The 17910-nt window shown below is 39.9% G+C and overlaps 1 protein-coding gene across 1 annotated transcript in view; it reads right to left on the bottom strand.

Annotated features, from left to right (window-relative positions):
* Positions 1–1260: 1260 nt before the first annotated feature.
* Positions 1261–17910, bottom strand: part of LOC123771298 (probable G-protein coupled receptor Mth-like 1) — an 87700-nt gene continuing 71050 nt past the window's right edge. Inside the window, exons 4-6 of the mRNA XM_069305103.1 lie at positions 9396–9485; positions 5877–6236; positions 1261–1780 (exon numbers count right to left, since the gene is read on the bottom strand). Of these exons, the coding sequence (XP_069161204.1) occupies positions 5969–6236; positions 9396–9485 (358 nt within the window). The 3' untranslated portion in view covers positions 1261–1780; positions 5877–5968. The remainder of the gene's footprint in view (positions 1781–5876; positions 6237–9395; positions 9486–17910) is intronic.

Raw genomic sequence — 17910 nt, 5'->3', positions numbered from 1 at the left:
GGATTATCAAGCGTACTTTTGACTATAAGAAAAAGAAGGTAATGGTTCAACTGTATAAATCTCTGGGCACCCCCTTTTGGATTACTGTATCCATGCATGGAGACCTCATTTTCAGAAGGATATAGCTGCTCTGGAGAAGCTGCAACACCGGGCAACAAAAATCATCCCTGAGCTAAGTCATCTCTCGTATCATGAACGCTTAAAGGCCACAGGGCTAAAAACACTCCAAACCAGGCTTGACGGGGCAGATCGCATTGAAACTTTTAAAATACTGAACAAGACGATGTTGATCCGGATATTTTCTTCAGAAGGCCAGATGTAACACAAACAATGAGCACCGGTTTCAAGCTCAACACGCCACAATGTAAGACAGAGAACAGGAGACGCCTTTTCACCCATAGGGTTATTAACCCATGAAACCGTCTACCTGCCGAAGCCGTAACTGTTTAAACTGGTGCTGAGTTGTAAAATATACTTGGAAAACTTCGTCATGGCAAATGGGGACCTTCGACAAACCGCCGGTTTCCTGTCCTCGTTGAGGCCACTTTAGTTAGGGGCCCCTCATGTAAACTTCGTAAATATATATTTTACTACTTATTCCCATATCCGGCCTATTCACCTCATTTAGTTCCTGATCAAATGCTATCTAGATATTAGATATATTTACCATTTTTACCAAACGTTTTACCATTTTTCCATGGTAAAACTCCGAGATTACTTAGTGTAATCTTATCTTAGATTATGGGTTGGTTCTTAGTAATGGGTTGGATCTTAGCATGTCGAACATGAACTTCTCAATGGTCTTTTACCACTAGGTGAGGAAAATCATCCAATAGGTGCTGGGCTGGTCAACGTGTGTCGTATCAAGCTAGCAAATTTGGGGCGAGATGTAGCCTCCGCCCTCCCACACCCCCGTTTATGTGTGAAGTTAGCGACTGATTCTCATATCGGGAGTATCTATTAATTTCTTGTCTTAAGATTTATTTAAATAATCAAATGGACTTTTAAAACGTTAAATTTGATGTCCTTCACTTAGATTAATAGTGAGAATCAACAGTTACATATAATAGCTTCATAGTCACAGAAAAGTGGGAAGATTTTGGCCGAATTGCGGCCACAGACTTATTAGCAACAATCTGGTTATGTGCATTTTAGTTCAAGTTATAATTTATGAAAAGAGTTCGAATCCTCTTAGCTTAAATGTCAGTAATTTGTGGTTAGTCTTATAAGCTTATGAAAGCAGGAATCTTCATAGTCATATATTATTAGAGATATTTATTAAGCAGAACATTGTCTTATAAGTGGAAAATATTTCTCACAAGTACACCTACACAAAATCAATAATATTCGTCACACACAGAAATCACAATAGCGTGATGCATCAAATGAACAAATCCCTTGTGGATTTGTTCATTTGATGCATCACGTTATTGTGATTTCTGTGTGTAATGAAGTAAGGGCGAAGAGGTAGAACAGCCTATTGACATAGCTCGAGTGCATGGGGGAGTTGTGTAAAACCCTGGTTTGTGTCTCGGAGAGGCTGCAGGATCCAAGTAAGTTCAGTAGAACTTCTGATCTTAATTCTTTTGACCATGTCGTAGCTCAGTCGATTAAGGCAGCGTCTGGGATGCTCTCGGACGTAGGTTCGAATCCTCGTCACGGCCCTTGTGCATTTTTTCAATTATATTCGTCCTTTGACTGGGTATAGTAAAAATTCCATATATATAACAAAATGCATCTGGAGTATTCAAACACTTCCTGCAGCAGCCAAGATCTAAAACTGGAATAGAGAGTTTAAAATTAGGTCCCCACATAACTTGACATAACATAACTTGTTACCACATACCTTGTCACCACATAACGTGTTACCACTTACCACATTACCACATAACTTGTCACCATATAACTAGCCACCACATATATAGACGAGGAGTCACAAATATGTTCCTGAAATATGTTGACCAATATGTAGGCACTACATAACTTGTCACCACATAACTTGTCACCACATAACTTTTCACCACATACCTTGTCACCACATACCTGTCACCACATAACCTGTCACCACATAACTTGTCACCACATAACCTTTCACCATATAACTTGTCACCACATACCCGTATGTTATATGATAGCTTTCACCATATAACTTTCCTGACAGTCATTACTTAACTTTCGTGGATGCATATTCAGGCATTTGTTCGACAGCATCATGGGGTATTTTATACAACAAGTGCAAATGTCAAAGAACAAAAACTGTAAAATATAAAATGCCATAAAACAAAACCTTGGCAAGATAGGCAAGATCCCGAAATTTATTAATCTTTATTCATTCTTTATTTTGATTGTAAAAATATAGAAATTTTGTTCCTTCAGTAAACACTAATCTGATCATCAACATTTTTATATATAACAATAATAATAATATTAATAATAATAAGGATAAAATCCATAGGATCCACGATGAGGTTTCGAGCTCATGCGGTGAGAAACTATTGAAATGAAGCTACGAGAATCATACAAAATCCAAGAGAGTCAAGAGAACAAAAGCCCATCAGTGAAATAGACAGAAATCCGAACATGATCAAAAACTACATCTAGTATCGGGCCTCTGCGAAAGAGAGATAGAACTTTCACAGTTGCCAACAAAGAAATGAGCTAAATACTGTAGAATCAGTACGACTTGAGCGAGCTTCAGTAAACACACTAAAAATTGATAATCCAAATGATTAATTTTTCATGCATGTGATACCAACATCAAATTATATAGCAAATGTCTCCCTATCCCCACTGGTTTTTAAAGGAGCCATAGACAGTATGCCTATGCACAAGGCCGATCCTTGGAACTCTATATTCATCAAGAACTGTAAAAAACACTATCGCAGGCCCATCACATTATTTGAAGGCAGAGCCTAGTTATTGGCGTTATCCCTGACATACTAAATATAGCAGAGATAGAACCACTCCATAAAGGAGGAAATAAGGCAGAGGCAAAAAATTAAAGACGATAACACTAACATGACACATGAATAAAATCTTTGAAAAAGTGCTAAGAAGTAAGATCACAAAATACATGGAATCTCAGCATCTCAATAACCCTGAACAACATGGTTTCAGATGAAGGCGCTCTTGCCTATCACATTTGCTGGACCACTATGACATGGCCTTAGATGCCATGAAAGACAAGCAAAACGCCGATCTAATTTGCACAGATTTCGCAAAAGTCTTCGACAAATATGACCGAGGTGTTATTGCCCACAAAATGCGTTCAAAAAGAATTACCGGAAAAATAGACAGATGAAACTACAATTTCCTGACAAACAGAAATCTACCCGGTCCCCCAAGGGTACTGTGCTTACTCCAGTACTTTTTCTCATCCTCATATCGGACACAGACAAGGACACACACTATACCGTACCGTATCATCTTTTGCAAAAGATGATACGTACAAAATTCAGTCAAATCAAAATATAGAACGAAAAAAAAATGTAAAGGATTTGAATGTACTCATGTTGGAAGATCTTAACTTTAAAGAGCACAATAAGGTATCCATTACATTTGCAAGAAAAATGACTGGAATACTATTGCACAATGCTAGTCCTTTTCAAAGCAGGAGAAATTGCTGACCTGGAAGGCGTGCAGAGATCCATTACTGCTTGAATCCACTCAGTAAAACATTTAAAATATTGGGACCGACTTAAATGCCTAGATCTGAATTCTCTTGAGCATAGGTGTGAGAGATACATAATAATTTACACGCGGAAAATATTTGAGGGGCTGGTCCCAAACCTGCACACATAAATAACATTACATGAGACCAGAAGGCATGGCAGAATGTGCAGAATACCCCCGTTGAAAAGCAGAGGTCCAATAGATACTCTGAGAGAGAGAGCTGTATCAACATCAGAGGACCTAGACTATTCAATACGCTTCCACTAGACATAAGAGGCATAACTTGCAGACCCCCCCTCACAGTGTTAAGAGAACTTGATAACTACTTCCAAAGGATACCTGATCAACCAGGCAGTGATTAGTACGTCAGGCTGCGAGCAGCCACGTCTAACAGTCTGGCTGACCAGTCCAGCAATCAGGAGACCTGGTCGAGGACCAAGTTTCAACCCTTATACCATGGAGTTGCCTAGTCATCTAGAGCATGTGCGTGGGAACACCCTACACATAGGTTCGAACCTTCATCATGGCTCCTACGGATTTTCTCACTGATGCAGTCACGTTAGTGTGATTACTCTGAATAATAATAATAATAATAATAATAATAATAATAATAATAATAATAATAATATTCAATGAGACAATCACATTAATGTGATGTATCAATGAGAAAATCCATAGGAGCAGTGATGAGGATTTGAACCTATGCACTAAATATTCCTAGTCACATGCACCAGCCAATCAGGCAACGGCATGGTAAAAAAGATTGCAACCTGAGGTTCTACTAAACCCAGGAGGATTCCCAAGGCTTCCACTGATACCGAACCAGGGTTTCACACAATCACCCCATGCACTCTGGCTCGGTCGTGTAAGAATGTTTCTCCTCTGACGCTCTTCTTTAATACACAGAGAGAAATCACACTAACATGATGTATCAACGAGAACCTCAGGTTGCAATCCTTTTGACCATGCCGTGGCCTGGTTGTCTGCGTGTGCCTGGAAATATCCAGCACAAAGGATTAAAACCTCTTCACGGCTCCTAAGGCTTTTCTCGTTGCTACATCACATTAGTGTGATTACTCTTAATGTATGAAAGAGGAGTGTCAGAGGAGAAAAATTCTTACCTGATCGAGCGAGAGAGCATGGGGGAGGGGGGGGGGGTTGTGTGCGAAACCCTAGTGTGGCTTCAGTGAAAGCCTCGGTAATCCTCGTGGGTTCAGTAGAACCTCGAGTTGCCATTATTTTGACCATGTCGTGGCCTGGATGTATAGGGTTTGTGCCAGGGAATATCCAGTGCATAGGTTCGAATCCTCATCATAGCTCCTACGGATTTTCTAAATAATAATAATAGTAATAATAATAATAATAATAATAATAATAATGTTAATAATAATAATAATAATAATAATAATAATATAATTATTATTATTATTATTATTATTATTATTATTATTATTTTTATTATTATTATTATTATTAACACTAACAAATAAAACAATAAAATACACTAATTCTGGGGTAAGATATTAGGGTAAGGAAAAAGTTTGGTAAAGTATAAACAACAATATCGTAAAGTGGATTCAAGCAGCTAGCTAATCAGAAAACACAGAAGTATGATTTTACTTGAAGCAATAATAATTTAGTTACATATGGTAAAGTAACTGTAGATTATTAAGACAACTGTAAACAACATTTTAAATATAATACAGGTTGAGGGTTATAGAGGGATGGAGATTGTTTAAGGGAGCAGCAGTTGCAATGTAATGTTGTTGTACAACACTACACTGAGTTTTGTAGGGAACAATAATCTATTAGTAAGAATCCTGGTGCCTCCCACTAACAGATTATTATTAGCTCCTCTGTATCACAGTACTTCTATTAATTGGGTTTTATTTTATCATTGATAAATTATTATGTTCTGCTGGAGGTAAACATGAAAATTAAAAAAAATTGTATACCAGTTTGTTTCAGACAATTTGTTTTTCGTGTATACAATAAATAATTTGAGTACAAATACTGTTTTATAATTAGTCCAGTTCACCACCTTCCCTCCTAGAGATTTTAGACTACCAAATATCATAACAAAATACACAATCAAAATCTATACTCTATAAGCAGAACTTAAATATTTGATACAAAAGAGATATTGTTGTAATTAATGAGTGTCTTCTGGGAGCACTGAGCCTTTATGGTTTGGCTACACTTACTTTCGATAATTGTTATTCAAAATAACACATGAATATTATTTTCAAGTGAGATTTGCATCTTGTAGCTAATTTTTTTTTTATATTGCATTGTGTTAATTGTCTCTCTTTTCTTCCATAGAATTTGTTGCTAAATATGTCATCCCATGTGTTTGATGATGCATTAAAACTGATGTGGAGTTTGTATCTTGATGCCAGGTGGCCGCAGTGTCATTACTCATAGATATCTTCCTCGCCGCATTTGACACTGCAGAAATGGTTCCAGTCAAAGCATCTCGTACTAGTTCACGTTTTTTCTTTCCACTAATGAAGATCAAGAAGATAATAAATCCTTGCAGTGAGTTTAAAACATCAGTCAAGAACCTGTTAAAACATAACTAATAGTATTAAATGTGAATATAAACAATCGTGTAAATAGTAAATACAGTAATGAATGTAATTTGAAAATCTTCTCTATGGATGGCCCTTCAGTAGCTCTCTACAGCTTTCTTCACTGACACCCATGCCCCCCCCCCCTCCGTACAATGTAAACTTTAGTGATAATCTCGACCCACCAGATGCAAAACCAATATCTTGTCCCACTTAAAAGTGCAGAGAAACCAGTATTGATCAACTGCTCTCAAACTCACAAAAATCTCAAAAATTATTAAATCATGCAAAGAAAAGATTGGAGAAACCAACTATGAAACTAGTAGCCAAAACAAGTAAACAGCTCACTTTATTGTCTGACTATGAGTCACCTGCAGATACAGAATGTGATGAGCTCCAGGATAAATTCTTTCTGTTGTATGTCAGAATCTTTTAGTGTCACATTACTCTAAAATATGTCATGGTCCTTCAGTATCATATTACTCTGATGTATGTCATAGTACTTGAGAGTCACATTACTGTGATGTATCTGTCATAGCCCTTCAGTGTCATAGTACTCTATTGTATGTCAGTGACACATTACTCTGACGTATCTGTAATGGTCCTTGAGTACCACATTACTCTGAGATTTCTGATTTAGAACGTCAGTGTCACATTACTCTAAAGTATCTGTAATGATCCTTCAGCGTCACACTACTCTCATGTATCTGTCATGGTCTTTCAGAGTCACAGTACACTGATGTATCTGTCATTGTCCTTCGGTGTCACATTACTTTGATTTGTCAGAGATCTACAGCGTCACATCACTCTGATGTATGTCAGGGTCCTTCAGTGTCTCAGTTCTCTGATGTATCTGTCATGGTCCTTCAGTGTCACATTACTCTGATGTATGTCAGGGGTCCTTCAGTGTCCCATTACTCTGATATATGTCAGGGTTCTACAGTGTCGCATTACTCTTATGTACGTCAAGGTCCTTTAGTGTCACATTACTTTTATATATCTGATATGGTCCTCCAGTGTCACATTACTCAGCTGAATCTCTCATGGTCCTTCAGTGTCGTCTAACTCTGATGTATCAGTCGCATGATGTATCTGACATAGTCCTTCAGTATCTCATTACTCTGGAGAATCGATCATGGTCCTCCAGTGTCACATTATTTAGATATATCTCTCAGGGAGCCGGTCGGCCGAGCGGACAGCACGCTGGACTTGTGATCCTGTGGTCCTGGGTTCGATCCCAGGCGCCGGCGAGAAACAATGGGCAGAGTTTCTTTCACCCTATGCCCCTGTTACCTAGCAGTAAAATAGGTACCTGGGTGTTAGTCAGCTGTCACGGGCTGCTTCCTGGGGGTGGAGGCCTGGTCGAGGACCGGGCCGCGGGGACACTAAAAAGCCCCGAAATCATCTCAAGATAACCTCAGGATATGGTCCTTCAGTGTCATATTTCACTGATGTATTTCTCAGGGTATTTTAGTGTTACGTTACTCTGATGAACGTCATAGTCCTTCAGTCTCACATTACTCTGAAGAATCTATCATGGTCCTCCAGTGTCTCATTACTCTGATGTATCAGTCATAGTCTTTCATTGTCGCATTACTGTGACGTATGGCAGTGTCCTTCAGTGTCATATTACTCTGGTGTATCTGTCATGGTCCTTCAGTGTCACATTAATTCGAAGTATCTGTCATAGTCCTTCAGTGTCACATTACTCTTATGTATCTACCATGGTCTTTCAGTGTCACATTACACTGATATATCTGTCAGGGTCATTCAGTGTCACATAAATCTAGGATATGTCATGGACCTTCAGTATCACATTACTCTGGTGAATATGTCATAGTGCTTCAGTGTCATTTTACTCTAATATGTATGTCAGGGTCCTTCAGTGTCACAATACTTTAATATATATGTCATGGTCCTTCGTGTCTCATTATTCTGATGTTTCTGTCATGGTCCTTCAGTGTCACATAACTCTAATATATCTGGAAGGGTCCTTCAGTGTCTTATTTCACTGATGTATCTGTCATGGTCCTTCAGTGTCACATAACTCTAATATATCTGGAAGGGTCCTTCAGTGTCTCATTACATTGATGTATCCGTCATGCTCCTTCAGTGTCACATTACTCTAATGTAGCTGTCATGGTCCACCAGTGTCACATTACTCTAATGTAGCTGTCATGGTCCACCAGTGTCACATTACTCTAATGTAGCTGTCATGGTCCACCAGTGTCACATTACTCTGATGTATCTGTCATTGTCCTTCAGAGTAACATTATTGATAAAATCCACTGAAGCTCTAAGCTGACTCGAACCAGCGACCAATTTGCACCCAACCACTCACGTTACCTCTGTACCACCACAAATTGCTTATGTTATACAACTTGTGATTCTACTGAATAGATTGAACTATGTTGCCTATTCCTGAGTGCTTGGAGGTTTTACGTAAAAAGTGGACTGGCATCATTAGGATCCTCCAGGCTTCCAGTAGATTCAATAGACTGCCAGGTTATATAACAAACCAAGACGTGGTCGTACAGAGGTAACTTGAGCGGTTGGGTACTCCATGGTCGCTGGTTCGAGTCACCTCAGACCTCTGGTTGATTTTCTCGTCGATATTTTTATTAGTAAACATTCTGACTGATACTATGCTAGAACATCACATTAAATTATTGTAACGGAAATTATTTATATTAATAAAAAGTTATTTTCACGAGTTCACACACATGAATTACTAAAACGAAAATCAGCAAAAACAAATAAATATTATTATTATTCAAACAGATTAGCTGGCATGAAATAAAATACAATTAGCCAAGTTTGGCAACACTGTCATAAGCTTCGTCATATAACTACACTCGGTTAATTACACCTAGGTATTTTCATACCAATTGTTACACCAACAAAAGTTACTTGACAGCATTTTTTCAATGTTGTCGCACGGGCCTCATGAATTTAAGGCAACATACTGAATTAAAAAAATATTATAAAACTATCCATACCATACTGCAGGTATATATATTTTTAACAACTTATAGTAAACATTACTATGTATTAACTGGTGTCTGCTTTAATATCTGCCACTTTTACAAAAGTCCAAAAAATCTAAATTGAGAAATGGAAAGAAAACATGTATGAATAGATCTCAAGCCTCACCATAGTTCAGGGGGAGGAATTTTCCATGAAAGAATCTCTGTGGTCCAACATAGAGCCATCAAAAGGAACAGAGTGAAGCGCTGCCAGAATCTGGAAAAGTATAAATATTGAATCTTTTCTGTGATTGTACATAATGCAAGATATTCTCTACGAATATATAGCGATTTAATGAAATCTTGGTAATTTTAAACACTTATTTTAGAGATATCTTATTTTATTATTTAGATATTATCTAAATAATTATTATCTTATTTTATTTATTTAGATATTATCTTATTTTATTTAAATAATAAAACATTTATTATCCATCAGAATGTGATGCCTTGAGCCCTTCTCCTGCTCGCGCTAAAATTGCGCTTATGGTAAAAAATAATGACATCGTGGAAAGAAGGAACTGATGCAACAGTTTAAAATTTTCGATAATAAATAAAAATAAATTTGGGGCCTTTAATATTGCAGCAATAAGTATAAACCAGAGAATAATGCAATAAACTGGATAAACAATGGAATTGAGGTAGAGATTTGGAAAGATACAGACGCTTTAGAGACAAAAAACTGAAAAAAACACTATTATTAAGAAATAATTCAAAAGAGAAGGGAAAATATCACAAATAAAACAATGAGCAAATACTAGAAAAATTTATACGCAAGGTTCACAATCTGAATATTTCTTGGTAGATAGGTTAGTTTAACAGACTTCGAGAATACAGGATACAGAATTGAGAATTGAATTTGGATAAATTAATGGGGAGAAGCTTGCCTCAAAACACACATTTAATGCTAATAGATTTGGAAAGGCCATGTGATGACGACAGAAGGAGATGAATAGAACAAGGTTCTCTCTATGGTAACTCACAACCCACTAAATATCTCAACCGACAAGCAGGTGCGAAATTAAAGTGATTACATTACTCTATCTACCATTCAAAAAAGACCTAACAACAAGAGCAAAAGGTGTAATAATTTTCACAAAAGCAGAACTGAATGCAATCAATTCAAGGACCTATATAATAAGGGAATATTTAGTGTATATGATGTGGAAGAGACAGCAGCTGCATCACAAGTTCTTTTAATTAAATAATAGAGGGATTATAACCTTGAGCCAATAGAGAGGATGAATCTAATATAAAAAAAAACAGAAAGGGAACAAATTGTTTACCGCATTTAGAACCCTCAAGTCAAAACCAGCAATCAAGAGCCAATATATATTTATATATATATATATACATTATATATATATATATATATATATATATATATATATATATATATATATATATATATATATATATATATATATATATATATATATATATATATGTCGTACCTAGTAGCCAGAACGCACTTCTCGGCCTACTATGCAAGGCCCAATTTGCCTAATAAGCGAAGTTTTCCTGAATTAATATATTTTCTCTAATTTTTTTCTTATGAAATGATAAAGCTACCCATTTCATTATGTATGAGGTCAATTTTATTTAATTGGAGTTAAAATTAACGTAGATATATGACCGAACCTAACCAACCCTACCTAACCTAACCTAACCTATCTTTATAGGTTAGGTTAGGTTAGGTAGCCGAAAAAGTTAGGTTAGGTTAGGTTAGGTAGGTTAGGTAGTCGAAAAACAATTAATTCATGAAACTTGGCTTATTAGGCAAATCGGGCCTTGCATAGTAGGCTGAGAAGTGCGTTCTGGCTACTAGGTACGACATATATATATATATATATATATATATATATATATATATATATATATATATATATATATATATATATATATATATATATATATATATATATATATATATATATATATATATATATATGTGCGAACAAGCCTGAATGGTCCCCAGGACATATGCAACTGAAAACTCACACCCCAGAAGTGACTCGAACCCATACTCCCAGAAGCAACGCATCTGGTATGTACAAGACGCCTTAATCCACTTGACCATCACGACCGGACAAAATGAGGTGATAGCCGAGGCTATTTGAACCACCCCACCGCCGGCACTCGGATAGTTATCTTGGGCATAGCATTTTACCAAATCACCTCATTCTTTGGGGCAACACGTGAGGAACACAAATGCGAACAAGCCTGAATGGTCCCCAGGACATATGCAACTGAAAACTCACACCCCAGAAGTGACTCGAACCCATACTCCCAGAAGCAACGCATCTGGTATGTACAAGACGCCTTAATCCACTTGACCATCACGACCGGACAAAATGAGGTGATAGCCGAGGCTATTTGAACCACCCCACCGCCGGCACTCGGATAGTTATCTTGGGCATAGCATTTTACCAAATCACCTCATTCTTTGGGGCAACACGTGAGGAACACAAATGCGAACAAGCCTGAATGGTCCCCAGGACATATGCAACTGAAAACTCACACCCCAGAAGTGACTCAAACCCATACTCCCAGAAGCAACGCATCTGGTATGTACAAGACGCCTTAATCCACTTGACCATCACGACCGGACAAAATGAGGTGATAGCCGAGGCTATTTGAACCACCCCACCGCCGGCACTCGGATAGTTATCTTGGGCATAGCATTTTACCAAATCACCTCATTCTTTGGGGCAACACGTGAGGAACACAAATGCGAACAAGCCTGAATGGTCCCCAGGACATATGCAACTGAAAACTCACACCCCAGAAGTGACTCGAACCCATACTCCCAGAAGCAACGCATCTGGTATGTACAAGACGCCTTAATCCACTTGACCATCACGACCGGACAAAATGAGGTGATAGCCGAGGCTATTTGAACCACCCCACCGCCGGCACTCGGATAGTTATCTTGGGCATAGCATTTTACCAAATCACCTCATTCTTTGGGGCAACACGTGAGGAACACAAATGCGAACAAGCCTGAATGGTCCCCAGGACATATGCAACTGAAAACTCACACCCCAGAAGTGACTCGAACCCATACTCCCAGAAGCAACGCATCTGGTATGTACAAGACGCCTTAATCCACTTGACCATCACGACCGGACAAAATGAGGTGATAGCCGAGGCTATTTGAACCACCCCACCGCCGGCACTCGGATAGTTATCTTGGGCATAGCATTTTACCAAATCACCTCATTCTTTGGGGCAACACGTGAGGAACACAAATGCGAACAAGCCTGAATGGTCCCCAGGACATATGCAACTGAAAACTCACACCCCAGAAGTGACTCGAACCCATACTCCCAGAAGCAACGCATCTGGTATGTACAAGACGCCTTAATCCACTTGACCATCACGACCGGACAAAATGAGGTGATAGCCGAGGCTATTTGAACCACCCCACCGCCGGCACTCGGATAGTTATCTTGGGCATAGCATTTTACCAAATCACCTCATTCTTTGGGGCAACACGTGAGGAACACAAATGCGAACAAGCCTGAATGGTCCCCAGGACATATGCAACTGAAAACTCACACCCCAGAAGTGACTCGAACCCATACTCCCAGAAGCAACGCATCTGGTATGTACAAGACGCCTTAATCCACTTGACCATCACGACCGGACAAAATGAGGTGATAGCCGAGGCTATTTGCATATGGTTGCATATGTCCTGGGGACCATTCAGGCTTGTTCGCATTTGTGTTCCTCACGTGTTGCCCCAAAGAATGAGGTGATTTGGTAAAATGCTATGCCCAAGATAACTATCCGAGTGCCGGCGGTGGGGTGGTTCAAATAGCCTCGGCTATCACCTCATTTTGTCCGGTCGTGATGGTCAAGTGGATTAAGGCGTCTTGTACATACCAGATGCGTTGCTTCTGGGAGTATGGGTTCGAGTCACTTCTGGGGTGTGAGTTTTCAGTTGCATATGTCCTGGGGACCATTCAGGCTTGTTCGCATTTGTGTTCCTCACGTGTTGCCCCAAAGAATGAGGTGATTTGGTAAAATGCTATGCCCAAGATAACTATCCGAGTGCCGGCGGTGGGGTGGTTCAAATAGCCTCGGCTATCACCTCATTTTGTCCGGTCGTGATGGTCAAGTGGATTAAGGCGTCTTGTACATACCAGATGCGTTGCTTCTGGGAGTATGGGTTCGAGTCACTTCTGGGGTGTGAGTTTTCAGTTGCATATGTCCTGGGGACCATTCAGGCTTGTTCGCATTTGTGTTCCTCACGTGTTGCCCCAAAGAATGAGGTGATTTGGTAAAATGCTATGCCCAAGATAACTATCCGAGTGCCGGCGGTGGGGTGGTTCAAATAGCCTCGGCTATCACCTCATTTTGTCCGGTCGTGATGGTCAAGTGGATTAAGGCGTCTTGTACATACCAGATGCGTTGCTTCTGGGAGTATGGGTTCGAGTCACTTCTGGGGTGTGAGTTTTCAGTTGCATATGTCCTGGGGACCATTCAGGCTTGTTCGCATTTGTGTTCCTCACGTGTTGCCCCAAAGAATGAGGTGATTTGGTAAAATGCTATGCCCAAGATAACTATCCGAGTGCCGGCGGTGGGGTGGTTCAAATAGCCTCGGCTATCACCTCATTTTGTCCGGTCGTGATGGTCAAGTGGATTAAGGCGTCTTGTACATACCAGATGCGTTGCTTCTGGGAGTATGGGTTCGAGTCACTTCTGGGGTGTGAGTTTTCAGTTGCATATGTCCTGGGGACCATTCAGGCTTGTTCGCATTTGTGTTCCTCACGTGTTGCCCCAAAGAATGAGGTGATTTGGTAAAATGCTATGCCCAAGATAACTATCCGAGTGCCGGCGGTGGGGTGGTTCAAATAGCCTCGGCTATCACCTCATTTTGTCCGGTCGTGATGGTCAAGTGGATTAAGGCGTCTTGTACATACCAGATGCGTTGCTTCTGGGAGTATGGGTTCGAGTCACTTCTGGGGTGTGAGTTTTCAGTTGCATATGTCCTGGGGACCATTCAGGCTTGTTCGCATTTGTGTTCCTCACGTGTTGCCCCAAAGAATGAGGTGATTTGGTAAAATGCTATGCCCAAGATAACTATCCGAGTGCCGGCGGTGGGGTGGTTCAAATAGCCTCGGCTATCACCTCATTTTGTCCGGTCGTGATGGTCAAGTGGATTAAGGCGTCTTGTACATACCAGATGCGTTGCTTCTGGGAGTATGGGTTCGAGTCACTTCTGGGGTGTGAGTTTTCAGTTGCATATGTCCTGGGGACCATTCAGGCTTGTTCGCATTTGTGTTCCTCACGTGTTGCCCCAAAGAATGAGGTGATTTGGTAAAATGCTATGCCCAAGATAACTATCCGAGTGCCGGCGGTGGGGTGGTTCAAATAGCCTCGGCTATCACCTCATTTTGTCCGGTCGTGATGGTCAAGTGGATTAAGGCGTCTTGTACATACCAGATGCGTTGCTTCTGGGAGTATGGGTTCGAGTCACTTCTGGGGTGTGAGTTTTCAGTTGCATATGTCCTGGGGACCATTCAGGCTTGTTCGCATTTGTGTTCCTCACGTGTTGCCCCAAAGAATGAGGTGATTTGGTAAAATGCTATGCCCAAGATAACTATCCGAGTGCCGGCGGTGGGGTGGTTCAAATAGCCTCGGCTATCACCTCATTTTGTCCGGTCGTGATGGTCAAGTGGATTAAGGCGTCTTGTACATACCAGATGCGTTGCTTCTGGGAGTATGGGTTCGAGTCACTTCTGGGGTGTGAGTTTTCAGTTATATATATATATATATATATATATATATGTCGTACCTAGTAGCCAGAACTCACTTCTCAGCCTACTATTCAAGGCCCGATTTGCCTAATAAGCCAAGTTTTCCTGAATTAATATATTTACTATAATTTTTTTCTTATGAAATGATAAAGCAACCCTTTTCTCTATGTATGAGGTCAATTTTTTTTTATTTGAGTTAAAATTAACGTAGATATATGACCGAACCTAACCAACCCTACCTAACCTAACCTAACCTATATTTATAGGTAAGGTTAGGTTAGGTAGCCAAAAAAAGCTAGGTTAGGTTAGGTTAGGTAGGTTAGGTAGACGAAAAAACATTAATTCATGAAAACTTGGCTTATTAGGCAAATCGGGCCTTGAATAGTAGGCTGAGAAGTGCGTTCTGGCTATTAGGTACGACATATATATATATATATATATATATATATATATATATATATATATATATATATATATATATATATATATATATATATATATATATATATATCGTACCTAGTAACCAGAACGCACTTCTCAGCCTACTATGCAAGGCCCAATTTGCCTAATAAGGCAAGTTTTCCTGAATTATTATATTTTCTCTAATTTTTTTCTTATGAAATGATAAAGCTACCCATTTCATTATGTATGAGGTCAATTTTTTTTTATTGGAGTTAAAACTAACGTAGATATATGACCGAACCTAACCAACCCTACCTAACCTAACCTAACTTATCTTTATAGGTTAGGTTAGGTTAGGTAGCCGAAAAAGTTATGTTAGGTTAGGTTAGCTAGGTTAGGTAGCCGGAAAAAAATTAATTCATGAAAACTTGGCTTATTAGGCAAATCGGGCCTTGCATAGTAGGTGAGAAGTGCGTTCTGGCTACTAGGTACGACATATATATATATATATATATATATATATATATATATATATATATATATATATATATATATATATATATATATATATATATATATATATATATATATATATTGTTGGGGTTTCATCTCTCTTCTCTCTAGTCTGGGGTGAGCAATAGTTATGCTCAAGGTAACTCACCGTAGCCCTGCGGGTCTTCCCTCGATCCTCACGGCGCCACTGCACGCCAGGAGAGTCTCCCAGTCAATCTTAACGGCCTCTTATTAAGAAAGAGTGAGAACACGACTCGATCACATCGACCGTCGTGTGCCCTCCCCAACAATAAGGCTCTACGGTTAATCACAAAGTCGCCAATTGGTGTTTAAGGTGGCCAATAACACCCTCAGTGGACTGGTGTATTCAGTGGTAGCCTTGGCAAGGTCACACTCAAAGATCAGGAATCAGGCAGGAACTTGTTGTTATCACTCTATGTTTACCAGTATAATATAGCCACAAGATCAATGGAGGGAATGATAAAAACACTAAGATAGTTTTGTATTTTACTTAAAATGTATGAAAGATGTCACAAAGCCAAACAACAACACATAAATCAGCAAATCCTGACGCGGCCGGAAGTTCCCACGAATAGTCCGCGATCATTAGGTGGCAACACCTCCCCCTCCTCATCAAGTGTCAAGAACAGCTGATCGCAATGGACTCTCCGCGCGAAATTTGCTTGTTTGCTAGATTCACGCGCGCGGTTTCTTTAAATTCTCCAATATTACTAGAAACTCGCACACTCGATATTGGCACAAATAAACCGAATTACTTAGTTACACTGTACTCAGGCTCAAACAGTCTTTTCTACAATCAATTCTACAATGATTCACTGTAATGGTCTTACACCGTTATTTATCCAACAATATATAATGAAATATTAACACGGGAGTTTTCAGTACTTTCTCTCGTGGGCGATAACGCAATGATTCACTGTACTCACAAATGATTATTCACTGAATGGACATAGACATATATATGGTATATAAATCAATCATCAATACATGGAAAATAAATAGTTTCTGGGCACATAGCCTAACCTCCAAATACTGGCATAATATTATATATAATTCACCACTATATGTTCATATCAAAATCTATAGAAAGATATACACAACACAGTAAATTATCACTGGTTCCTGGTGCCTGTACACACCAATAATCAACATAAATAATACAAGTACTCTTGATAGTACTGTCTAGCACCCTGGTGCTTTACCGTGACATAGGTGAGACTTGCTCACGACATATAAAATCTTCAGGCTAGATAATATAGCCAAATAATATAGCTCACTAAAGGGGAATGGGGAGGGAACTAGAACCACCTACTTCACCCTATCCTCCGATGAGAGTCGAGATGTAGCTCCTGGTCCTCGTGTCGGGAACGCCCCCACACTACACGTCGTCGTGTCCTACCAGAGCCTCTCGTCGTCCCACCGTTTAGCGCGTCGTCTCCGTGCCTCCTCACTGCAGGTCCGTCCTCCTCCTTGACTTCTTGAAGGTTGGAGTCGGTCTCCTGGCCGTCGTCTTCTCCCAGCAACGGCTGTCGCCTACGTCTCAGCTACAGTCGTTCGGTTTCCCCAAATAGTCCTCTCTTCCTCAGCTACCCAGTGGCTCTGTCAGCCACTACGCTGTCACGAACTGGTGAATTGCCACAGACGTCAACATACGTCACTGCACGGCTTCACTGCTACTGGCACAGTACCTGACTGGAGCACTTGTTGCTCAAATAACCGTCAATTCCCTCTTCTGGTTCAACACATGAACTAGGGAAGACTTCTCAGAGTACTGGCGGACTTCAGGTGACGCGTAAATCCACGGTAGTGGGAAACAGCTGTCCGACAGACAGGACCACTCGTCGCACGTCCGACCTCTATGACGTGTCGTATCTGACTGCTGGCGCCAGCTTGGCGCGCTGGCCGGACCCCCTTCCTTCGTGACGTCACCTTTGCTATGGG

The sequence above is a fragment of the Procambarus clarkii genome, chromosome 54 (genome assembly GCF_040958095.1).
Source record: "Procambarus clarkii isolate CNS0578487 chromosome 54, FALCON_Pclarkii_2.0, whole genome shotgun sequence".
In the NCBI taxonomy this organism is placed as follows: Eukaryota; Metazoa; Arthropoda; class Malacostraca; order Decapoda; family Cambaridae; genus Procambarus; species Procambarus clarkii.
The sequence above is the reverse complement of the archived record's forward strand: the minus strand, read 5'-3'. Positions and strand labels throughout refer to the sequence as shown.